Source organism: Poromitra crassiceps (genome assembly GCF_964638095.1).
Source record: "Poromitra crassiceps genome assembly, chromosome: 1".
Lineage (NCBI taxonomy): Eukaryota > Metazoa > Chordata > Actinopteri > Beryciformes > Melamphaidae > Poromitra > Poromitra crassiceps.
In genome coordinates, this window is record NC_139623.1 from 90,222,840 (window position 1) to 90,249,024 (window position 26,185).

At 43.8% G+C, this 26,185-nt stretch overlaps 1 protein-coding gene across 1 annotated transcript; it reads right to left on the reverse strand.

Moving 5' to 3' along the window:
- Positions 1-3,969: 3,969 nt before the first annotated feature.
- On the reverse strand, positions 3,970-26,185 carry trmt11 (tRNA methyltransferase 11 homolog; the record flags this gene model as incomplete). The annotated part of the gene is made up of 13 exons (XM_083640398.1): positions 3,970-4,314; positions 9,293-9,413; positions 20,616-20,750; positions 22,134-22,206; positions 22,348-22,512; positions 22,605-22,685; positions 22,798-22,954; positions 23,928-24,062; positions 24,162-24,254; positions 24,373-24,454; positions 24,730-24,803; positions 24,895-24,960; positions 26,108-26,185. 13 exons carry the CDS (start codon positions 26,183-26,185, stop codon positions 4,162-4,164), a joined length of 1,413 nt encoding a protein of 470 aa, XP_083496524.1. The 3' UTR covers positions 3,970-4,161.

Consider the following 26,185-nt stretch of genomic DNA (forward strand, 5'->3'; position numbering starts at 1 on the left):
TACTCCGAGCGTGGCATGCGCCATTTACGTCGTTAACGTACTGTAATTCCCTGGAATGTGAGTTTAAACGAGCCAGTTACATGGCGTTGCATTCTTAGACATTGCTGTTTGCTTTATTTTGTACAATTGGCCAAATTATTAGTTAGTTTATGGGCTAGAAATTCTGCCAGGTGCAGGCACTAAGCGGCCATTTTATCCAATGGTAATCCCCCCCCCCCTTCCCCCGATATTTCATCTCAGTTTTATCCCCCATTAGTGCTAATTTTAACGATCTGGACTTCGTGGAAGCAACCGTCCTTGGCTTTCGCCTCGGACGTTCACGCCTCCACGTCGTCCATTAATTTCTGATAATAAATTAACCCTTACTTATTTGTTGCAAATCAATCAGCTGTAGTTAAGATTTGCACTAAATGATGATATAAATATAAGTATTGTTGGAACTCTGAAGAAGTGGTCCCCACTTCAGTTTGCTTGGAAAAGGCTGCTATATTTGTGCTGGCAACCTCCCTGTGTTATATGGACCAACTTCAACTGGCATGAGGGGGCGGAGTCAAATGAAAATCGGGTGAACTATTTCCTGTAATGATTTCAGTTGTGGTGTGGTCATGTGATCTGTCCTGTGCCCCAGCTCCTCTGCTCTCTCACGGTGCATGCTTTGTGTGGGTGGCTGTATAGTGTGTGTGTGTGTGTGTGTGTGTGTGTCATGGTATACCACCTGATTCAGCAGTTTGAAGGTCATTTTAAGGCAGAAGGGAGTTAGGAGCCATTGTTCCAAAACGGTGGCCCTTTCCTCCTACAGGGAGACACCGCCCAACAAAACAGGAGAGTGTAGATGACAGAGGAGAGAGGAGGAGGCTGGGACAGAGGGTGGAGTTGAGGAGCAGAGCGGCAAAAGGGACATTGTTGAAAGAGGTAATAGGGGAGAGGATGAACAGTAGTGCTGAATGGATTCATTGATCAACAGAAAATACATTGATTAGAACTTTGACAATCAATTAATTAGTTTAGTCATTTATCATTTAGTAAACATAAAAAATGTACTGGTTACAGATTAGCTTGCTTTTCTCCATTTCATATTATTGTAAAATAAATACCTTGGGTATTTTTGCCTGCTCGTCAGACAGCAATTTTCACGAGACCACTTTGAGTTCTGAGTCTGGTAACTTGTGATGGGCATTTGTCATGATCAGAATCAGAATCACTTGTATTGCTAATCAGATTACATAGGCAGAATTGGACTTTGTCTGCAGCGGAGCAGTCACATCAATAGTCAGAAGACCAAAAAATATAGCCTACAGACAAAATCACAAAAAATCAAAAGTGCAGTCCAAGTCTTTTGAGCGGTGAGCTTGTTTTGACTGCACCAAGTCACCAGATGGTCAATCTCCCGCCTGTACGGAGACTCGTCTCAGTCAGAGATGAGCCCTATGAGGGTGGTGTCATCTGTGAACTTCAGGAGCTTGATGGGCTGATGGCTGGAGATGCAGCTGTTGGTGTACAGAGAGAAGAAGTATGGAGAGAGCAGGATGCCGCCCTGGGCAGCTCCGGTGCTGATGGTCCGGGAGTCAATGACGTGCTTGCAACCTCACGTGCTGCTTCCTGAAGGATGAGCTAAAGTCCACAAACAGGATCCTGGCATAGGTTCCTGTGGTGTCCAGATGCGTGAGGATGGAGTGGAGGGCCATGTTTATGGCATCGTCTACAGAACTGTTGGCCCTGTAGGCGAACTGCAGGGGGTCCAGGAGTGGAAGCAAGATGGATTTTAGGTAGGACAGAATAAGGCGCTTGAAGGACTTAATTATGTTTGACATTTACTAAATAGACAAAATGATTAGGGGGTGTGGGGGGGGTTGATTTATTGTAGGAGTAGGAGAAGAGTATGTGTTGTGGGGGGGGGGGGGGGTCTATGGGAGGAGAGAGACAGTAAACACACACACACACACACACACACACACACAACAAACACTTTCCTAAACGTCTGGACAACATTACATGATGTGGAGAGGACCCCCCCTCCTAATTATAGTCTGCATCATTGGAGACTAAGGGTTCTTGAGAACACATTTTATCACTGTATTGTGGCAACACACACACACACACACACACACACACACACACACACACACACAGAAGAACAGCTTTAGAGTGGTCTTCGGTTGGGAATTAGTCATTACACGTGATGAAGGGCATGAAAGGCTGAGAGACAGAAGACAGGAGGGATGCGTTGAGGAAGGGAGAGGAAGGGGGGAGGTCGCACCAACTGTCCCGTGGAATCAGTTGCTTCCCCTTTGATGATGATAGACAACAAAAAGGCGTTGCGGGAACGATAAACGGCGAGCGCCGCGAGCGATGGCGAAGCCGCGTATCGTGTGATCATGCCCGGAGCTCGCTCCCCTCTGAAGAAGGGGGATCTGGGGAAGTGTGGTGGGAAGGCAGAGGCCCAACTGATAAACACAGCGCCGGGCCGGGTCATGTACATAAAGGCCTGCTGAAGAACATGTCAACTGTGGTCGGAAAACAACAAAAGCTGCTGACTAACTGTAGTGGTGTGCGGCGAGGTGGGTCGTGGGGACGCCCTGTTATTTGGTCTCTGCCTGCACAGGGAGGGAGGTCTCTCTCGCCGAAACATGCTCCCTTTGTCTGACTAAAGCAGGGCTGTGGCCATACATGTATTTTTAGACATAATTTGCAGTGTGTAGAGACACTGTGACAGAGTAGCATGCACCCCAACAAAATGTGCCTCTGCATCAGATCAAGCATTAAGTCTAACAGGGCAATCTGGCACCAAGACGACTAATGCACTAATAATTATTTGTATCCAGCATTGGTCTTCCTCTTTCACTAAGCTCCGTAAAGTTAAAAACTGGTGTGGCCGTTCCAAATTATTGTTAAAGGAGAATTCCGGTTTTTTACACCCTGGACCTTATTTCCAGCTTTCAATATGATGTTTAAGTCAGCCTGACAACTTGGGTTTGATTAGCATCAGCAGAAACCATAATTAGTTTGAACTGCAACCTGAAAACGAGGAAAACAGGGCATCTGAAATGATTGTATTTATGTCTAGTCAAAAGTAAAAAAAATAAATAGATAGCACCTCCCACTTTATCTCCCGCTGCTCTTTGTAATCCATATATGACGTTATTCCATACAAGCGGCAATTGAATTCAAATGAAACGTCCTTAATCTTGAAATCAGATCATATCTATAGGCTATGCTAGCAGGCTGCTACACAACAGACAACTCTGACCTGCCCCGGATGTGCTTGAGAAACACTTCTGTTTGGTAACAGAAGAAGAAGAGCACAGAAGAACAGAAGCACATCCGGGCCTAGAGATATTATCTGATTTCAAGATTATGGACGTTTCATTTGAATTAAATTGCCGCTCGTATGGAATAACGTCATATATGGATTGCTAAAAGCAGGGGGAGATAAAGCGGGAGGTGCTATCTATGTGACGGACAGCAAACAGAGCAGGCTGACGGCAGCACGGAGGTACTGTATGTTACATCGCTTATTCATGTTCTCTCTATTATATAATAAGCATAATGAGCCGCTGTGTGTCTGAAAATAAGCTTTTGACTAGACATAAATACAATAATTTCAGATGCCCCGTTTTCCTTGTTTTCAGGTTGCAGTTCAAACTGATGATCGTTTCTGCTGATGGGTGACTTAAACATATTTAAAGCTGGAAATAAGGTCCAGGGTGTAAGAAACTGAATTCTCCTTTAAGTCTTATTGAAGCTAGACAATTCATATTTTAACATGAAATAGGAGGATGTGTAAAGTTAAAGGACTTTTGCTAAACATCAACAGTTGAACGAGTAAAACAAATCTTACAGGCAGTCTACTCTCTGACTTCAAACCTCTTAGTTCCTCTTAGTAAACGCTATTCTGTAAGGGAGGACACCTACAATAGTTGTAAAATCAGTCCATTCAATCATTTTATTTGCAAAGAAATGCAACGGGCATAAAAACATAATGACACCATTGTGAAAGACTGCAAATAATCAAAACAAACAAGTTGTCAGTAATATGTTGTTTTTCAGTCCGACACGGAGTCCTTCATCTGCCTGGTATCACCTCCACATCATCCTGTGCTCTGGTCAGAGGGTTTGATCCCTTCCATTGATGCCTGGAGGTGATTCATCTCCATCTTGCCATCAGTCATCCAGTGACTGTCCATTGACAGGGAAGGTTTTGTCCTCCTTGCCAGCCCTCTTGTTGAGTCCACTGAAGTACTTCTCTCTGAAGGCGTTGTGTCCCTGGTATAGGCTGAAGCACGGTTCTGCCAGGTGAGCCAGTGCATCTGATTCCTGCCCACACACAAACAGGTTACTGCACTAAACCTCCTATGATTTGACTCCAAGCAGCCACAGAGAAACACTGATTTTACAATGGAAAATAAGCTGCTTTCCCTTCCCCAAATTTGTCCCCCCACAACCGTACCATGGCGAGAAGCCCAAAATTACCAACAACAACAACAGATATTGTCACGCTAAAAGTCCCTCCACGGTTCCCCAATTAGTGCGCACAATGAAATGATAGATTAAATTGTTCCAGCATTCAGCCATATTGTTGCTGGTTGCTTTGCAGATAACTACAAATGTTACCTGTTTATAAGGGCACTACTGCCGCAAAAGTACTGCCAGAGTAGTCACAGTAATGGTTGGATTTTATGGTTGTTTTGTTTGCACCAGTAAGAGTCCAACAATATGTCAAATGAAAGCTGAGAATCCACAGATCCCACTGGTACTGGTCTTAACACTCTACGACCAAAACTCAGTGAACTAGATGCGGCAATACTGCCCATGGAAACAGGCAACATCTGTATAGGAATCCATGTCTTTATTTGTGATCATTCACTTCTGTCCCCATTGCTACAAACTAAAGAGCTCATCCTGCCTCCTGACATGTTGTGTTATTCAAATGTATTATTCCCTAGAAACAGAACCAAAAATCTGAAAGGAACTGGGATCATTTCAATTTCCTGGCAATAAGGGCGAATATTCTGATTCAATTACACTATTTTGTATGTCTCCCATTTATAGTCAATGGAGCAACTCCAACTGGATGTCAGTATGATGTTGGTATCACATACAAGGTTTACATAGAGTTTTTCCAAGTTCGCAAGTAGTGAGAGGACTGTCTTAGTGTATAATATTAGCAATGTATATGAAGTGTTCTGAATGGCTGCCTGTAATTAAAGCGTTTGTCTTGGCTGTAAGGTAGCCTTTGGTCAGCGGAGGGATGGAGGGTTGGAGGGATGGAGAGAGGTGCTGGGAAGACGACTAATGAGGTGAGTTGCGTTGGAAGTGATGACTCCGGCGTTGGGCCTGTGATTTGTCAGCGACACCTCGCTCCATCACCGGCCGCTGCCACCAAGCAACCCGGAGACGGTTTCCATGACCACATCAGGCAGAGAACTCCAGGTAACAAGACTGACAACCTAAACCTGACCCTGACTTTATAGGAAGTAGGAACAGTGCGACTTGACTCTTCAAAGAACGAGGCGGAGGCGGGGATTATCCCGTGACCCTTGCCAACAGCCATTCATGTGGAGGGCTACTTACATTTTGTGCTAAATTAGCCAAATAACTTGAACTTCATAGTCACAAACACACTATGTCACACCCAGTGTTGGGCAAGTTACTTTCAAAATGTAATATACTACATATTACTAGTTACTTTCATTTGAAAGTAATAAGTTACTTTACAATATTACTGTCTGTGTAGAGTAACTCGTTACTTATTACACTACTTTTGCATTACTTTCACCAAAATAACAGCAGCAGCAGAATGACATCACTGCCCCGGACCATCCTGAAAAATAATTTCAACCGCCTTGAAGTCAGTGTAAACAATCCAAAATTCTAAATGTTATTCTTTTCTTTTGTTATTGTCATCTATAGTGGTTATTTGGATAAAAACACCCAGTTTGATTAGGAAACGATTGTATCTTTTTTAAATATGTGCTTTGATTTAAAAAAAAATGTAACTCAATTTGTAACTTGAGTTACTTGACAAAGTAACTGGTATAATATTACTGAAATCCTATAAGTAATAAGTTATATTACTGAGTTACTGCTAAAAGTAATATATTACATGTAATATGTTACTTTTGTAATGAGTTACCCCAACACTGGTCACACCTCATAAATAAGAAAATGGGTGTTTTTCGGCACTAGACTTCTGCAGGAAACGTTTATCTGCTTCACAACAGCTTTTAGCCACTTTCCCGTCACAACACGGAGACACAGAAAAGAGTAGGCACACTCACCGCATGCAAGCTGTGAACCATGGAGAACGGGCATGAGTGTTGCTAGGTATGATGCCTTGATGAGTGTTGCTACTAGGTATGATGCATTCATGAGTGTTGCTAGGTATGATGCCTTCATGAGTGTTGCTACTAGGTATGATGCCTTCATGAGTGTTGCTAGGTATGATGCCTTCATGAGTGTTGCTACTAGGTATGATGCCTTCATGAGTGTTGCTAGGTATGATGCCTTCATGAGTGTTGCTAGGTATGATGCCTTCATGAGTGTTGCTACTAGGTATGATGCCTTCATGAGTTATGCTACTAGGTATGATGCCTTCATGATTGTTGCTAGGTATGATGCCTTCATGAGTGATGCTACTAGGTATGATGCCTTCATGAGTGATGCTACTAGGTATGATGCCTTCATGATTGTTGCTAGGTATGATGCCTTCATGAGTGTTGCTAGGTATGATGCCTTCATGAGTGTTGCTAGGTATGATGCCTTCATGAGTGTTGCTAGGTATGATGCCTTCATGAGTGTTGCTAGGTATGATGCCTTCATGAGTGTTGCTAGGTATGATGCCTTCATGAGTGTTGCTAGGTATGATGCCTTCATGAGTGTTGCTAGGTATGATGCCTTCATGAGTGTTGCTAGGTATGATGCCTTCATGAGTGATGCTACGATGCCTTCAAGATTGTTGCTAGGTATGATGCCTTCATGAGTGATGCTACGATGCCTTCAAGATTGTTGCTAGGTATGATGCCTTCATGAGTGTTGCTAGGTATGATGCCTTCATGAGTGTTGCTAGGTATGATGCCTTCATGATTGTTGCTACAGTAGGTATGATGCCTTCATGAGTGTTGCTAGGTATGATGCCTTCATGAGTGTTGCTAGGTATGATGCCTTCATACTTGAGGCGTATTTGGGGGAATAAAAACAAAACTGGGGGACCTGAGATACATGCCACTCAGATCAGATCAAACGGGGTATGTGTGTGTGTGTGTGTGTGTGTGTGTGTGTGTGTGTGTGTGTGTGTGCGTGTGCGTGTGTGCGTGCGTGCGTGCGCGTGTGCGTGTGTGCGTGCGTGTGCGCATGTGTCACACAGGGCCCTTTATGGGAGCAATTTAGGGTTTTGAAGTAGAGTGGATGTCAGATCCAAAGATGGATTGTTTTCCATATGATGTGTGATTAAGTCATTTAGGGTCCCAGTATAAAAGAAATGAGCCAATGGCAGCCAGATGGTGAGGATTTGCCCCAGACAGAGAGAGAGACACCATCACTGTTGACTTTCATTGGGATGGCATGTAAAATCACGCACATATGCATACTACATACTTATACGCTATATACACTTATGCGGTTATATACACAAACAAGGCTACAAACCACACATAAAAAAACAGGGCAGCAACAGGCAAATGCACACATGGTCCCATTTGACATAAACGTGGTGGTATCGGTGTTGCTGTGCATGCTGGCACATAAGCGTGGTGGTATCGGTGTTGCTGTGCATGCTGGCACATAAACGTGGTGTATCTGTGTTGCTGTGCATGCTGGCACATAAACGTGGTGTATCGGTGTTGCTGTGCATGCTGGCACATATACGTGGTGGTATCATTGTTGCTGTGCATGCTGGCACATAAACGTGGTGGTATCATTGTTGCTGTGCATGCTGGCACATAAACGTGGTGGTATCATTGTTGCTGTGCATGCTGGCACATAAACGTGGTGTATCATTGTTGCTGTGCATGCTGGCACATAAACGTGGTGGTATCATTGTTGCTGTGCATGCTGGCACATAATCGTGGTGTATCGGTGTTGCTGTGCATGTTGGCACATAATCGTGGTGTATCGGTGTTGCTGTGCATGCTGGCACATAAACGTGGTGGTATTGGTGTTGCTGTGCATGCTGGCACATAAACGTGGTGGTATCGGTGTTGCTGTGCATGCTGGCACATAAACGTGGTGTATCGGTGTTGCTGTGCATGTTGGCACATAAACGTGGTGGTATCGGTGTTGCTGTGCATGTTGGCACATAAACGTGGTGTATCGGTGTTGCTGTGCATGTTGGCACATAAACGTGGTGTATAGGTGTTGCTGTGCATGTTGGCACATAAACGTGGTGCATCGGTGTTGCTGTGCATGTTGGCACATAAACGTGGTGTATCGGTGTTGCTGTGCATGCTGGCACATAATCGTGGTGTATCGGTGTTGCTGTGCATGCTGGCACATAAACGTGGTGTATCGGTGTTGCTGTGCATGCTGGCACATAAACGTGGTGGTATCGGTGTTGCTGTGCATGCTGGCACATAAACGTGGTGGTATTGGTGTTGCTGTGCATGCTGGCACATAAACGTGGTGGTATCGGTGTTGCTGTGCATGCTGGCACATAAACGTGGTGATATACTATCGGTGTTGCTGTGCACATATGGAAACTGTAAACAAATTCTGCAGCACACATGGATGCTTGCTTTGCAGACCCGTCCATGTCATTTATCATAACTATGCCACCAAAAATACAAGACTTCAAACCATGTGCTGTGTAGAAAGGCATACTTCCAAACGGGAGACCTCCAAAACTGGATCATATGGAGTCGCACACAGTAAAAGGCAAATATATACATACGTTTTGTTTCAACAACAAAATCAACCGCACAACCACGGGAGGAAACTTTTGTGCCACTTTGTGTATACAACAGTGACCATATTTTTGTTCTGGCATTTTCTGAAACCTACCTCCAGGAAACACACACACATTCACACGCACACAGACAGCTATGAAAATGCAATGCAATAGAGACATGTACAAGCATGCATGCACACAGGCAGACAGACAGAAACACACGCGTGTGCGCGTGCACACACACACACGAGTGTTCTTTAATGACACATACACACAAACAATCAGGCTTCCAAACATGCACAAATCCTGGCAAGCCCGGACACAGACAGCTCGGCCTTCACGCAAGCACTCACAGGTGTGCACACGCGCTTACACGCATATACACACACACACACACACACACACACACACCTCGGGCTCCTTGATCTTCTCCATGGTGATGAGGCGTCGGGACGTGTGGCTGGAGAGGGTCTGCTCACAGTTACTGACCAGCCTGAGACACGGGTGCTGGGGGACCATCTCCGCACAGTACCTGGACACACACACACACGCGCACACGCACACGCACACACACACACACACACACACACACACACACACACATATGTAATCATCAATCATGTGGATTTAACTAACTAAATGCGTAAAGGCAAATAATAGAACAGCTAGAACAGCCTGGTAAGTTCAGAAAATGACATCACTTTACTGTAATGCAGCCTTTAAAACCAGGAAAAGGCAACACTTATGCCATATCACCATATTGCTATATCCAAAATCTAAGACGATATTAGGCTGTTTATGAAACGCAAGGAATCTACCTATATAGGTAGCATTTCTAGGTAGGAAGTTGTAATTGTTCAGTTTTAGGCTGTCTGAAACAGGTAGGAGGATACATTATTTGCAACCTTTCTAGGTACCTATTTTTGAGAAATTTTCAAGGAAGCATGCAATGGTTCCTTAGGTGGAGTAGGATATCCCTTAACACCTTGCGACCCTGCTAATCGACGAAGAAGAACGAAACTAGCCGAAAACTTCCGTTTAATGGTGGCAGCCACAAAGCTCTCGCTTCAGAAAAAAGTGACAAAGTTAGCTAAAATAAACATCACTTTAGGTCAGTTGTTTGTATGGTGTCAGGAAAGTCAATTTTGAACCGACAGTAGGAAGCATCCTAACTGACTGGAATCGGGGCACTGCTACGTTAGCTAGTAGCCTGGGGGAACCTACAAATCTGCGAGTTCATGTTTTGCTCTGGCAGATGCATTTGTGAATTGGTCTGGTGATGTCAGGCTAGGCAAGTCAAACTAAAGCTTGAAATATACTTCAACGTGAGCCTCAAATTGACAGCTAGATAGTCATATTCGACAGCTCAGCTCAGACACACATGCACGCGCACACACACACTTTCCCTTGCCATTGCCACCCTCCGTTTCAGGGAATTCTCTAATTGCAGGGTGGCAGGGGAGAATTCTGCCCCTGGCGGCCAGTGCGTGATGATACCTTGAGGACGTCTGAAACCAATTCTTTCTCACATTCAAACAAGGTACCTCATTAAGCAGGTACCTACTTAGGTAGCTAGGTAGGCAGGTTCCTTGCGTTTCATACCACATGATATTTAAGCAATATAGCATGAGAGCCAGTGTGTTGTGGCAAATATATCCCGCTGCTCAGCTGCGGCCTCGTGGGATAACTGCTGAGCAGCGGGATATATGCCACAGCACACGCTGCTTGAGTGCTATATTGCTTTTATAAAACGGTTTCCAAGTATGATAATATAATAATAATAATAATACTATAAGTCCGACTGGCATGTCATTCTGATAGAGTCAGTTGAAACACTACTGTAAGGCGGGACCGCAAGAACGTGCGGGTGATTTGATTGGATCGTTCTGGAGACTGAAGTTGACATTGGCCAATCCTGGCGCTTGCTGAGAAGCTGAGAGCTTTCTGGAAAGCCCGACACGCAGCTCGAGTGCAGCGCTGCATTCTCAGCGCTTGCTGAGAAGCTGAGAGCTTTTCTGCAATGCCCGACACCAACTAACGTTACGGGGTTAAATGCGGGGTTAAATGCGGGGTTAACAGCCTTTTTTTTGCAAAGAAGACATTAGCCCGCGTCTATTCTTGTACAAAACATAATTTTCTGCGAAGTATTAGTAAAGTTATAAGCGAAGATCGATTCACAAGGATCTGACAGCTGTCTCCGCCATTTGTTTTTTCTACATTGTCATTTGAGGTAACCAAAGCCTTTTAGTAAGAGAGTTGCCATGGCAACTCAATAACCCATGGCCATGGGTTATTGGAGTGGGTTACTGGATTTATACAATGGCTGTGAACCAATCAGATTGCTTGATTTGAGAGAGCCGTTTTATAAAATATGGATATATTGCCCAGCCCTAACATATAGAGAACTAAATGAGAGCATGTGCGAGGCCTCAGACAGTTCTTCCATGTTCTCTCTGGAGCCTCAGTGATGTGGGAGGCCACACAAAGGCTGCTGGGATACAGTGAGGGACACGCCTAATCTTCTCCAAATGACTGCCTAACCTTCGCAACATTCTGCGACCGTCTCCTCTCCGTCTGTCTCTCTCTTTCACACCAATCATGTCATTGCACATCGGAGCGGGGGCAGCGTAAAGCCGGCTGGAAAAGCAAAGGGTAGTCCATTTTGTGCAAAGATGGCGGAAAAACGGAGTCTGAGCTGACAGGTTGACTGCTGGCTCTGTCATCGCTCGCCAGCCTCTGGAGCTAGAAGCTGTCCAGGCCAGGCCAGGGCCTATTAACGGCGGATGATGTATGTGTTTGCATATTTGTGTCAGTAGCACTTTCTGCTAACCTCCATCACAGTAGCAACACTCACTATTCAAAGCCAGATTTGCACCTCATTGTTTGTCTCCCTGGTTGCCATGGCCGCGCGCGGGCCTCCGCATCGACGGGGTGTTTGGTCGTCACGGCGACCTGCTGCGATGAGGCCGGGCGGTAGCTCCCTCCTGCCAATCATGAGTTGTTAGTGGAGAGCTGGATCTGCCAAGCTGTCCCGTGATTGGGCTTTACGTCTCAGCAGAGGCGGGACTTGTCTGTCACCTTCAATACAGGTTTTTTTTTCTATAAGTACCTTTGACTTTGCCATGTCAAAGAAGAAAAACGTTCTCTCACACTACACGCTAACTGCTCACAAGCTTGATTTTGTTTCACACAATCTTTTCCCCCCCACAGTTTGGTTGTGACTGAACCCTGAGAATGCTTCTCTTTCTTTGTTCAGGGTTTTATTTTGCCCATTAATTAAGCACATTTCCCTATGCCGTTTGATCATGTTGTTCTCAACGTTTCCTTTATCTCAAGTCACAACTGAGCTCAATCATCGATCCTAGTATCATATCCTCCTAACTATATTTTCAGTCGAAAATATATATATATTTTAATCATTTTAAATGGGACATTTTAAATGGAGAATGCCAAGTCGGATCACTTTCATTTAGCAGGCTTTAAAATGTATCGCACGTTTCCTTAATGGCTCTTAGTATCATTTTACTTCTGACAATACAGACACTCCACTTCTGCACTTCCCTTGTTTATGCTGTAATTAGGTCACTTTATGGTTGTGACGACTGACACTCTGCAATCCGTCTTGATACACTTTCCTCTCCGTCCCATTTATTGTTTTTAAGGGGGAGAAAGGGAAGGACAGAGTTCAGGGGGTCTGTTCACACTCTGAACCGATTTCGACGTACTGTTTTGCTGACAGGACTTTGTGTCGCTTGTCATCCCCCGCCCCCCCCCCCGACACACACACACACACACACACACACGGCCTCCCACCAACACCACAAACTCGTGTACCCCCCAAAGACAGCCCCCTATCTTCATCGCAAAGGCATACACAGACACACACCATTCTCACCATTACATCACAGACACACACATATGTGGGGGTGACAGACACCCGATATCTCCCCTATCCTCCACACTGGAGAGCCCCAGATTAGGCCCGGGAGACAGGCTACGTCTGGGCTTATATGCATAGACACACACACACGTCGAAAACCACACAAACAAACACACACGCGCGCACACAGACACAGGTCGGCCTGTGCGGGCCTCAGGGACACAGACTCCACATATCTGACTTGATGCTGGGCCTCGGTGGTTTATTTTGGCACGGCGCTCTGACAGACGCGAGGTCAAGCGACCGGGACACTCCGGGCCAGGAGATGAGTAGCAAAGACAAATGTGTGAACATGATGACACACATCCTGCATGCACTTATAACACGAGATCACTCTCTCACACACGCGCGCGCGCGCGCACGCACACACACACACACACACACACACACACACACACACACACACACACACACACACACACACACACACACACACACACACACAATTTAGAGGTAATCCAAAATTTGCAAAGCCTGTGTGTTAAGTGCATGCTTGTCTCTTTCCTTCTCTCTCTCTCCCTATGACCTCACCCCCTTCCCAGTCTTATAATCAGTGGGTAGACGGAGTGCAGCCCTGTGGGCTTTTCTTCTCCAAACGTTCGCTGTCTGTTGTGGCTCATACCTCTAAAGTCAAAACACCTGCGGTTCCAGTCAGACTCAGCACTGCACTTTCTGCTCATTCACAGAACACCTAACAATGATGGGGCTTTATACGGCCCACATATAAAGTAGCACACCGCTGTCAGTTGTGGTTTGCTGCTGGCCCAGCTGTATGGACGGCACTACCTCCACACACCTGTAGACTGCATGTGTCAACACTGTCATTCACGCAGGTGCTTCCACACGCAGGACAATGTTTTATTATGGGAGTGGAATAGTGCTAAAGGGAAGAGTTTGCAAAGTAGAAAAGCCAAGTGGAAACTCATTTTGATGCCAATAACATGCTGCACTGAAGCTGAAAGAACAGCTTTAATATGCTGCACTGAACCTGAAAGAACAGCTTTAATATGCTGCACTGAAGCTGAAAGAACAGCTTTAATATGCTGCACTGAACCTGAAAGAACAGCTTTAATATGCTGCACTGAACCTGAAAGAACAGCTTTAATGTGCTGCACTGAACCTGAAAGAACAGCTTTAATATGCTGCACTGAACCTGAAAGAATAGCTTTAATATGCTGCACTGAAGCTGAAAGAACAGCTTTAATATGCTGCACTGAACCTGAAAGAACAGCCTTAATATGCTGCACTGAACCTGAAAGAACAGCTTTAATGTGCTGCACTGAACCTGAAAGAACAGCTTTAATATGCTGCACTGAACCTGAAAGAACAGCTTTAATATGCTGCACTGAACCTGAAAGAACAGCTTTAATATGCTGCACTGAAGCTGAAAGAACAGCTTTAATGTGCTGCACTGAACCTGAAAGAACAGCTTAGCTGCACTGAACCTGAAAGAACAGCTTTAATGTGCTGCACTGAACCTGAAAGAACAGCTTTAATATGCTGCACTGAACCTGAAAGAATAGCTTTAATATGCTGCACTGAACCTGAAAGAACAGCTTTAATATGCTGCACTGAAGCTGAAAGAACAGCTTTAATATGCTGCACTGAACCTGAAAGAACAGCTTTAATATGCTGCACTGAAGCTGAAAGAACAGCTTTAATATGCTGCACTGAAGCTGAAAGAACAGCTTTAATATGCTGCACTGAACCTGAAAGAACAGCTTTAATATGCTGCACTGAAGCTGAAAGAACAGCTTTAATATGCTGCACTGAACCTGAAAGAACAGCTTTAATATGCTGCACTGAACCTGAAAGAACAGCTTTAATGTGCTGCACTGAACCTGAAAGAACAGCTTTAATGTGCTGCACTGAACCTGAAAGAACAGCTTTAATGTGCTGCACTGAACCTGAAAGAACAGCTTTAATGTGCTGCACTGAACCTGAAAGAACAGCTTTAATATGCTGCACTGAACCTGAAAGAACAGCTTTAATGTGCTGCACTGAACCTGAAAGAACAGCTTTAATATGCTGCACTGAACCTGAAAGAAAAGCTTTAATATGCTGCACTGAAGCTGAAAGAACAGCTTTAATGTGCTGCACTGAACCTGAAAGAACAGCTTTAATATGCTGCACTGAACCTGAAAGAACAGCTTTAATATGCTGCACTGAAGCTGAAAGAACAGCTTTAATATGATGCACTGAAGCTGAAAGAACAGCTTTAATATGCTGCACTGAAGCTGAAAGAACAGCTTTAATGTGCTGCACTGAACCTGAAAGAACAGCTTTAATGTGCTGCACTGAACCTGAAAGAACAGCTTTAATGTGCTGCACTGAAGCTGAAAGAACAGCTTTAATATGCTGCACTGAAGCTGAAAGAACAGCTTTAATGTGCTGCACTGAAGCTGAAAGAACAGCTTTAATATGCTGCACTGAACCTGAAAGAACAGCTTTAATATGCTGCACTGAACCTGAAAGAACAGCTTTAATATGCTGCACTGAACCTGAAAGAACAGCTTTAATATGCTGCACTGAAGCTGAAAGAACAGCTTTAATGTGCTGCACTGAACCTGAAAGAACAGCTTTAATATGCTGCACTGAACCTGAAAGAACAGCTTTAATATGCTGCACTGAAGCTGAAAGAACAGCTTTAATATGCTGCACTGAAGCTGAAAGAACAGCTTTAATATGCTGCACTGAAGCTGAAAGAACAGCTTTAATGTGCTGCACTGAACCTGAAAGAACAGCTTTAATGTGCTGCACTGAACCTGAAAGAACAGCTTTAATGTGCTGCACTGAAGCTGAAAGAACAGCTTTAATATGCTGCACTGAAGCTGAAAGAACAGCTTTAATGTGCTGCACTGAACCTGAAAGAACAGCTTTAATATGCTGCACTGAACCTGAAAGAACAGCTTTAATATGCTGCACTGAAGCTGAAAGAACAGCTTTAATGTGCTGCACTGAACCTGAAAGAACAGCTTTAATATGCTGCACTGAACCTGAAAGAACAGCTTTAATATGCTGCACTGAACCTGAAAGAACAGCTTTAATATGCTGCACTGAACCTGAAAGAACAGCTTTAATATGCTGCACTGAACCTGAAAGAACAGCTTTAATATGCTGCACTGAAGCTGAAAGAACAGCTTTAATATGCTGCACTGAAGCTGAAAGAACAGCTTTAATATGCTGCACTGAACCTGAAAGAACAGCTTTAATATGCTGCACTGAAGCTGAAAGAACAGCTTTAATGTGCTGCACTGAACCTGAAAGAACAGCTTTAATATGCTGCACTGAACCTGAAAGAACAGCTTTAATATGCTGCACTGAACCTGAAAGAACAGCTTTAATATGCTGCACTGAACCTGAAAGAACAGCTTTAATATGCTGCACTGAACCTGAAAGAACAGCTTTAATATGCTGCACTGAACCTGAAAGAACAGATACACTCCAGTTTTCCTTCAGCTAATTCATAGGATAACTAATAGCGGTGTCATTTAGATTTATAGCCCATTCACCACTGTTTAAGTCTAGTTATAATTACCCACAATCATTTTACAACACATGGTTTATGTAAGTCATTTTAGAAAAGGTGATTGATAGTAAGCAGGGTGTGTAACATAATGCATGCATTGATATGAAAAACACTAAATTCAGGCACCATAAAATAACATTAAAATGTAAAGTTTGACTAAACAAACTAAGGCTTTGTGTTTATTGGGATGGCTTATCTAGCCTGGTAAACCAGCCGGTCACGTGAACTCATATTTCATTTTGTTCTACCAGAGCGCCTCGTAGTTGACATCGTAACCGGCCAATCAGGAACGCCGCTGGGAAAACAGTAATGGCTGCCTCTGTGCTTGTCCGCCTCGAGGAGTAACGTCAACGTTTGTCGAGTTTAAACAGCCATAAAGTGCAGTTATTGCAGAAATAGACTCAATAATAACAATTAAACAAGTACAGGAGTATGCAACAGCGGAGTTTCTCAACCGAAAATATGGTTTTGCCGTTCTCTCGAGTGTATTTGGGTTTGACTGGATCCAATGTTGATTGGCTGAAGGAGTTGTCTGTCAAGGCAAGTACCGTAAATTCCGGACTATAAGCCGCGGCTTTTTTCCCGTTTTTTGGGCTTTTTTGGCCCCTGCGGCTTATATAACGGTGCGGCTTATCTATGGATTTTTTCAGCAAACGGCCACTCGGGAACCTCCAAAATCTATGGATGTTGGTATGAGGCAGAACGAGAGCAAGACAGACATTACGAGAGCGAGACCCTGATTGGATGATGTTGCAAAAAATGTGCCTCGCGACCTGATTGGAGCACTGTGCCACTACGCTCTCTCAGCCACTACGGTAAAACACCCTCCCTCCTCCCTCGCTCCGGGGGGAAAAGACAGCCTGAAAGACAGTCTGAATGAAATTGAATGTAACATTCCCAATTCTATGTATTACATTCTAAAAAACTAACAGCAACATTTTGGAAGGCTAAGCCACACAACTAGCTCGTTGTAATCTAACATCATGCTTCAAAAGATGGAGAACTGGCTGTGTTACGACGATGGCGGCGAGAAGAAGAAGGAAAGAAGGAAATCGAGCAGCAGCATGTAACCTTGGCATCAGGGTGTTGACACAGAGAGCAGACGGCCGAGGTGCCGTTCAGATCCGACTGAAGGCTCAAGTTTGCCAGTGGATCCTGACAGCGTGGAGGAGTGTCAAAACATCCACGATCACCAACGGGTTCCGAAAGGCTGGACTGCTGCGTGATGAAGAGGAGGACGCCGCCACAGCTGAGAGGCTGTTCGATTCCGACAGTGACGAAGAGGAGTTCGTTGGTTTTGAGAGCGACAACGAAGGAGAGAGGAGAGTGGCTGACGAAGCCACCCTGAGCCTGTTCGTTTCCGACACTGAAGATGAGGATGAGGACTTTGGTGGTTTTAGTACGCAGGAAGAAGACGAAGATGAGGATTAATGACTTGACTTTTCTGGTTACAGCCGTGTAGGCCTACTGCACCTTAGCCTAAAAGATGAAGACGAGGATTAATGACTTTTCTGGTAGGCTGATTACCGTATATTTTAAGCAGCCGTGTTACTGCAACTTTAGGCTTACGCGCTTACTGTCGTGTTACAGGCACTTTATTTTGCAACACATTTAATTTAGCCATTGATATTGCCTCGTCAAGCGCTGTAAGCTTTGTTTTTTGTTATGGTACTACTGTAGGCTATAATGTAGATCAGTGGTTTTCAACCTTTTTCATGCCAAGGACCCCTAAATTTACACAGCACAGTACATGTTCTGTAGCTACTATTGCACTAAATGGTAACACTTGAATACGTTATGCAAATATGCAACTTGTTTTGTTGAAATGTTAATAAATGGGAGCTTCCCCAAACAGCCATCTCTTTCCCGACAATCCCCTCTGTGCACGAAACCTTACATATGGTAATTAAACATCAAAACACCCGCGGCTTATAGTCCGGTGCGGCTTATATAAGAAAAAAATAGTCAACTTTGAAGGTGCGGCTTATACACCGGTGCGCCTTATAGTCCGGAATTTACGGTACACCCGCCCAACTTCCGCCCACTGCAAACACTGGGTGAAGGCTTCAGGACAGACGGTCTGGTAGAACGAAATGAAATGTGAGTTCACATGACCGGCTGGTTTACCAGGCTATGGCTTATCTAGCTCAGGCAGTTTAAAGCGCGTGGAAGTTGTTTTTCATGCTGATTGAGAATGATTGGCAGCTCCTTCTGGAGGTAGAAAAACAAGCCCCAATATCTCCAGGGTAGCAGAGGGAGGCCATTTGGGACAGTTTATTTGCGACTCCATCGTCAAAAATGGACATTCCCTAGCGATGAAGTGGCCTTATCATAACTGATGGAGCCGAAACCCACAATATGCCTTACAGCCAATGAGGGATGTATATGCACACCCAGCACAAAATATGTGTTGGGATGGGACAACAGTAATCTCTCGAGACAGACTTTCGACTTGCATCGAAAATCTGTCGGCAGGCCCCGTCAAAAGGGGTGTAACAGCGCTCGCACGCATGCTGCGCTTTACCCGATCAAAGTTAAGTGAACGTGACCGGTGTGTAGTCAAAACTTACCATTTTCAAGTATAGCAAGTTGCTACTTGCTACTAGCAACGAGCTAGAGTTGTTATTGTTGTTTCATAGCGACGGACGGATTTGAGAGCGACACGCAGAGAGCGGAAAAGAAATCCATTAATGGTCAGAGCCGGTCGGTTGGAGCCAATGGCAGAACTTGCAGGGAGCGGAAAGGCATTTTCTTCCGCTGCCGACCGCGCCTCTTGAGCTGCTCTTGAGTTCCTGTTGCACCACATTGAAACGGGGCTGCCCTCAGAGGTTAGAGAAAAAAATTGTTTTTTTTAACCGATGGGTTCCCAGATTTGGACAACAGAGACTTCGCTTGAGCATGCGGCGGTAGGAGGCACGAGCAAGGTGGCTCTGCAAACAAACATTATATTTGACATTCTTTCTGGTGAACACCATTCATGATCAACCTGAGTCTTAAACTTTCCCCAACGCAACATACATTGTCTGCACCCGACTATGGCTCCTAAAAAGGTGAAGGGCAAGCAGAATGACAGTCCCCAGGCTAACGCTGATGAAGCTAATGTTAGCCACCAAGCTGACCATCTAGCCATGCACGCCAAGCCAAGCCAGCGCCACTTTTGACGAAGCATGCTTGGACCCACCACTTCCCAATGACTTGTGTAGACCAGTGGTTCCCAACCCTTTTTGAGTTATGTACTGAGCAGTTTTGCCATACCAACAGTACCCCCTCACTCATGCACGTCAATGATCTCCTAAATGTCTTCTATTAAACTCATATTCAAATTTTATTAGGCCTCTCTAACACATCTGATTATTAAATGAAAGCACAATTCTGACACTTTTCAATTGAAAAAGGCATTAGTTTGACCAAGATGGGCCTATGAAATTACTTTGAATATTGTTTTTATCATTTTGTAAATAAATTGTAATCCCCAAACTTTCCAAGTACCCCCTGCAAGCTGCTCAAGTACCCCTGGTTGGGAATCACTGACCAAGAATAATGTAAAGGAGAAGTGTATTTAAGATTAACACTGGGATTATCCTTACATTTTTTGCTTAAAAAATAAAATAAAATAAAATAAAATAAAATAAAATAAAACAAAACAAAACAAAACAAAATAAAATAAAATAAAATAAAATAAAATAAAGTGAAATTTAATTTAATTAAATTAAATTAATATGATGAGGAATGTGCCCTAAAATTATTTGGGTTATGTTGAAATATTTGCATTGAATGGCTCTTAATTAGACCTATATCTGATCAGAATCTTGTTCCACCAAGTCTGCCTCATGCAGTTCCAGTTTATAGGATGAGCCTGCCCCCTAGTGGTAAACATTATTATTATGAGCAAAGAACCACTTCAACAAAATCACAGCTCCAAATCTAAGACTGAACAAATTGAATGTAGGCTTGAGGAAACTGTAGACAACAAAAGCAGGTATCCAAATATGAATCTTCATGCAACATAGCATGTTTAGAAAAAATGGCTCGGGACACAAAGTGGTTGAAGGCCTGCTTTCAGCTAGCTTTCAGGGAGTTCTCACACAACAAAGGCAACAGAAGTACGGTAAGTACACTTTTAGCCTGGATCCCAGTGTGAGAGACTGCAGTTTCAAAGTAAAGCTAAAGATGTTAAGAGTTGCAAAGTAAAGTTGCAGCTCTAACACTAGGCTCATCTTTCCAAAGAGAATCACATTATTAAATTATCATATTAGAGTACTCACTCTGGCCTGTGGACAGGCAGCCAATACACTAGCCTCCCACCCAAGAGCAGGTGGTGGGCAGAGAAGTTTAACAGGTCAGAGAAGATGTCACTCAGGTGGTACGCCATGGAGACGGGGACATGGCTCTCGCCACAGCTGGGGAGGAGAAAAAATAAACATAACAGGTTTGGACAAGTAATGCTAACAATATATTACCTAATGGAAAGTCTAGCGTAAGAGCTGAGCTTAGTGAGTAATACCCAAAAGCATGTGTGGGTAGGATGAACAATCAACTTTCATTCCTATGGCATTACTGAGGAGATTACTAATAGGGATGTCACCGTGTACACGACTACACGGGTACACGGATATTAAATCATATCTGTTTAGAAAAATCAATAACCGTTTACACGTCTTTTTCTGTGTGTCCTTTTAAATAAAGTTTTGACAATGATTTTACTGTGTTCTGGACTCGCAATCATTCATTTCTCATCAAAAATAAACTATGCATGTGTCAGCTAGTCGTATTCGTGTCAGTTGGGCACTGGGGAGCGGTGGTCCCAGTGGACACTGTGCGGGGAAGGAGATAACGTTAACTCAGCAGTGGCTTCAGAAAGGTGCTGGTGCGGGCGCTCGTTTTTTCAAGTTTTTCAGAAAACTGAACCAAGTACAGAATATATATTTATTAATCATTCCACAATTTTTTTTATGACAATAGATTACTATTGATATACAAATAACAATGTCTGTCAATTATGTAACAGACTAATTAGGAACATGCCATTGTGACTTAGGCAAACAAAAAAACTGACTTAGGCCTGACTTACAGTTGCATTTTATGTCAAGCATGTAGGCCATTTTATTTTTGCATAAGTCACATTGTCTTGACTTAGGCAAAAATAAAACGGCCTATGTCACACGCTTGACATAGGCCATTGCACTACCAGGTAGGAACAGCATGATCTTTTCAATTAAGGACTTAGGCTATTTTACCAGAAAATATAATTTTCCTCAAAAAGTGACATAGGCCATTATTTTAAGAGGGTGACGATATGGAGAAACTATCACTACAGAGACAGAAAGGCTCAATTGTGGGAGCAGATTTGCTAGACACTTAATATTTCTGCCTGGTGAGTGCTGTGCTGTGCTTTTTATCACAGTATGTGTTGTTAGCTGACTGTTAGCTATCAAGCTAGCTCCTGCTGCTAACATTTTCATTCTGCGTCCTTGCATGTTGTGTGGTGTGCTGGGATCGGCGCTTCTCAGCGCTCTTCCAGCGTTTAACTGTCAGAAAAAGAAGTTTAGTGGACATCTACTGCCTGCAAGCTACAGATAATAACTTTATCGTTAAAGTTTTCACACAAGTGCAGTACTTTGCACGTAAGGACGCATTGGTCACAATGCGCAAATGCGGTCAGAAAAACAAACAAACATCTGGTTAACCAGTTACACGCTGCCAGAAGGTCCAGTGTACACGTTTAGAACATGTTGTAACCGTTGACATCCCTAATTACTAAGCAGTGTGTCAGGTGAACTTACAAGTCATCAGGAGGTTTAGTGACGTCTTTGTGGGAGCCTGTTCTCCTTGTGGACTCGCGGATGCCGTATGGAGCTGGCAAAACACCACACAGACCGAAAACACATAGCAATACTTTATTGATCCTGAAGGAAATTCTGGTGACATGGTACATGACTACCAAGAAAACAATCAACAGCAGGAATGACACAAATGCTATCAACACTAAGGACCTACGATCAGTGATGATGGCATCGAACAGCGCAGTGTCCCTCCAGACAGGCTTGGATGCATCGGACACCATGACGTCTAGATAAGACTTCTCCGTCCCGTACTGGCGCAGATTGGCTCTGATATTCTCATCAGGACCGCGCCACTTCTGGTTTTTACGGCTGGATCGGCCTGGGAGAATTCAGAGGAATATAAGACACTGAAGGCGGTGTGAAATGTGGACAGGCGTTTTGCTCTTTTAGTGTCGAGTAGACGAGCCTTACCTTTCCCGTGAATAGTGTTGTAGTCAATATCTGTTCCGCAGACGTAGGCGCCAAAATGGGAGCATGCTATCAAAAGGCTCCCTGAAAGACAGATGAGGGGAGTAATTAGGGGAGGATCACTCATATGAGGAGCACCCATATGACACACATTACTCTAAGTGTGCATGGATGTTAGAGAGAGACAGAGACTCACCTGTGCCGACAAACGGGTCAAAGACGAAGTCGTTCTCCTTGACCTTAGCGTGGTTGGCCATGATGAAAGAGAGGCAGGCATCCATGCTGGTGTTGCCTATGAAGTGTCTGTTCTTCACACTGTGGGAGCGAATCAGTTCACGCTGTCCATCCGCTACCTGCCGCAAGAATGAGTGTATTCAGTTGCATAGAAAAAAATTCACACGTTTGTCAAATTGTCAGGCATTTTCTGTTACCACAGTGACAATTTGGTAGCAGAAAAAGCAGTCTTTCTTATGCCCCAAACGCACACAAAGCGTTAATTGACACGCCTCATTTGATGCGTGTCAATTTCTGCTCCTATAGCACACTGCATGCATCAGATACCGAATACCAAGAGTACAGAACCAGTAGTATTTTGGGGGAAAGGTCACTAATTTATATGTAGGCAGGCACAATGACTGATGAATAAAAAGTTGTTATACCGTAGTTTTGGGACCCTGTCAGTCGAGGCTGTAATCGTCCTACCTGTCTGTCATGCAGAGTGGAGGGGGTAAAAAGCAGCACTGCGAGGAGGATGCGAAAATGAAGCAATCCACTCTGTCCAAACTTTTGCCGATCTAACTAATCATGCATGACATGCAGGCAAATATATTTTGTTAGCCGATGTGTTTAGAAGAGCATTCTCACTTTGTTCAGACAGTCTTGCTATAGTGTAGCGTTACATTTTACATGTTTGCTGCTATATTTAAACTGCCGTGAGATTTGTTTGTGGAGCAGAGAGACCGACATGGGGATGAAAGTGGCCGTGCAGAGGGGGGGGGGGGGGGGCTGAGAGCATTCAGGTCGCTGCCGGGTCCTCATTTGATCGAAACAGGTTCAGAGTACGGGCGTCAAGGCAGCTTGATGCGTGTCAGAATGCTCTTGGTGCGTGTTCGGCCGTTTAAAACAATGGGTGGACTTCAAAACGTGAGTGCGTTTGGGGCATTAAGAGTGAAAAAGTGAGCATTTGAAATAGAGAAAATGGAGTCCAAAATAGGGAGTCTCCCTATTTTTAACCCTCTCTCCCGTTGTGATTGGTGATTTCTCATTAATCTCCCGATATAATAGTGATACAAAGTATTTTTGTCTGCAGTCACATCTCTCACTGACCCAACGGCCAAAGTAGATGTGGACGGGATCCCCCGGGATGTTGTTGGGGTCAGAGCCGTAATCCTCTAACAAACAGAAGATGTGCTGAGGGCTCTTCAGACTCACTGTGCCCTCAAACGGAAGATACTCCATAGCCTGCCAAGAGAATGCAAACATATACTCATTAATTTTTGCCTTATTTCACCCACATCCATGTACAGTACTGTACATTAGCATAATTATGCCTAGACTCACATCAATCCTCTTGATTCTGTCTGCCATCTCCAGAGTCTTGTTGAAGGTGTATACATTGATTCTGTATGTGGAGTCTTGCTGCATGAATGGCGACTGTAGGGGAAATGTGGAGAAAGAAATAGCATGCAAACAGTCAACAGAGCACATTAGCTTCAAACTCCGTTGGGCCTTAATATCGATGTTGTTAGGATCGATATTGTCCATCACCAACCATGTTCTCTGACGGATACTTCAAGAGGGATATTCTGAGTTCGCTGTGTGTCCGTCCATGACCCCATAATTCAAAAGCAGATCTATAAGAATAAACAAGAGCGGTGTCTCAGCCATTTTGACTAGAGAAAATATTGCCAAAGCCACAAGCAAACTGTAGGATGCACAACTATTGAAATAAATGTGTTATGTGTCACAAATGTTATTCAAACGTCCACAAGCACACTCACACTTTATACATGAATGAGTGTGAATTGAAAATGCAACATTTTCATCATAAAAAGGCCACAAGCCATCAATACTAGTTTTTGAGGCACAATGCCACTAACTTCCTTTCTACAAAAGGCTGAACACTTACTTTGCACAGACAGATCTGGCCATGATGCTATGGACGTCCTCTTCAGATAAGCCATCCAGACACCAGAAAGGAGACTAGAGAGAAGAGCAGCAGGAATGACAGTGACTTTAGGAACAGTCTTGTGGACACCTGAAATAGGTACATCTTGTATTAGACTTGCTATACCTTTTCTTTGAAGTTTTGACCAGGTTGGAATGGTTTTCCTCTGAGAGACAGCAGGGCCCTGATCTCCTGGAAGATTGAACACAGAGAAGATCAATACTGCACCTTCAAAACGCTCAAAAGTACAGATGGAGGCCTGCACTGATATATTATATTATATTATATTATATTATATTATATTATATTATATTATATTATAGTATATTATATTATATTAGATAGATTGATTAGGCTACGATGTAATGTTCCCCATGGGGAAACTGGGTTATCACAACAGACTGCAGTGTACAGAAAACAATGAGCAAATGCAGCAACAGACATGCCGCATGTCCGTTGGGAGTATGAGGGCTGCGCGACGCAGCGCGAGTAACCAGCCAATTGTGTTAAATGTTTCTTTTCTACCTCCAAATAATGATTCTGTTGGCTAAGTTCCTGTTTAAATAAATTTCAACTTCTATGTTTCAGAAAACTTGATTTACATGCACAATGTTGTTCACAAATGTCCTCAATGACAATTAAGCGACTGAAATAGACACTGTTATGGGCAAGCCTGTAACTCAGTTTAAAGTGGTCTTAAACAATATAGTGTTGCTTGTATGATGTATATGCTTGCCTATAAGGTTTTAAAAAAGTAGCCTACAGCAAATCAAAATATAAATAAATTAATACAAATAATTTAGGCTAAGCCCAGCACAGGCAAGGGCACTGCTACTATTTTGGTTGAACAAAAAGGATAGAAAAGAGTTTTGAAAAACTGGGATTTTTAAATACCCCCTGGTATACCATAATACCGCCCAAGCAGAGAGCACTAGCACTGGACAGACTGCACCCACATAGTAATAGCCACTGCCATGCCATCCTTCTACACACTACACAGTAAGACACACTGTATAGTTAACATTGTCAATGTGGTCAATGATTATGTAAAACGTGTGTAGCGATGCATTGTTGGCTATCACCTTATAATGTGACATAGAAGCAAAACAAATATAATCCCATCACTGTTAGACTACAAGCCTGTCAGTGTCACTAAAGCATTGAATTAATGAGTCGAGCAGCTACAGCAAGCTAACATAGCAGACCAGGAAGGGGTGCTAGCCAGCTTCGGCTATTTTTACAGGGAGGTAAACAACAACAATACAATATGAGAGTGTCACACAATATGAGAGTGTCACACAGGCGTGTGTAGCATTAAAAGTGTTTTATGAATGGTTACCGGCAACCTGAAGTCAAGATTATCCTGGGCAAGATGCAGCAAATACTGTAGGCATGCTCGAGCAGTGGGGGCCGCCAT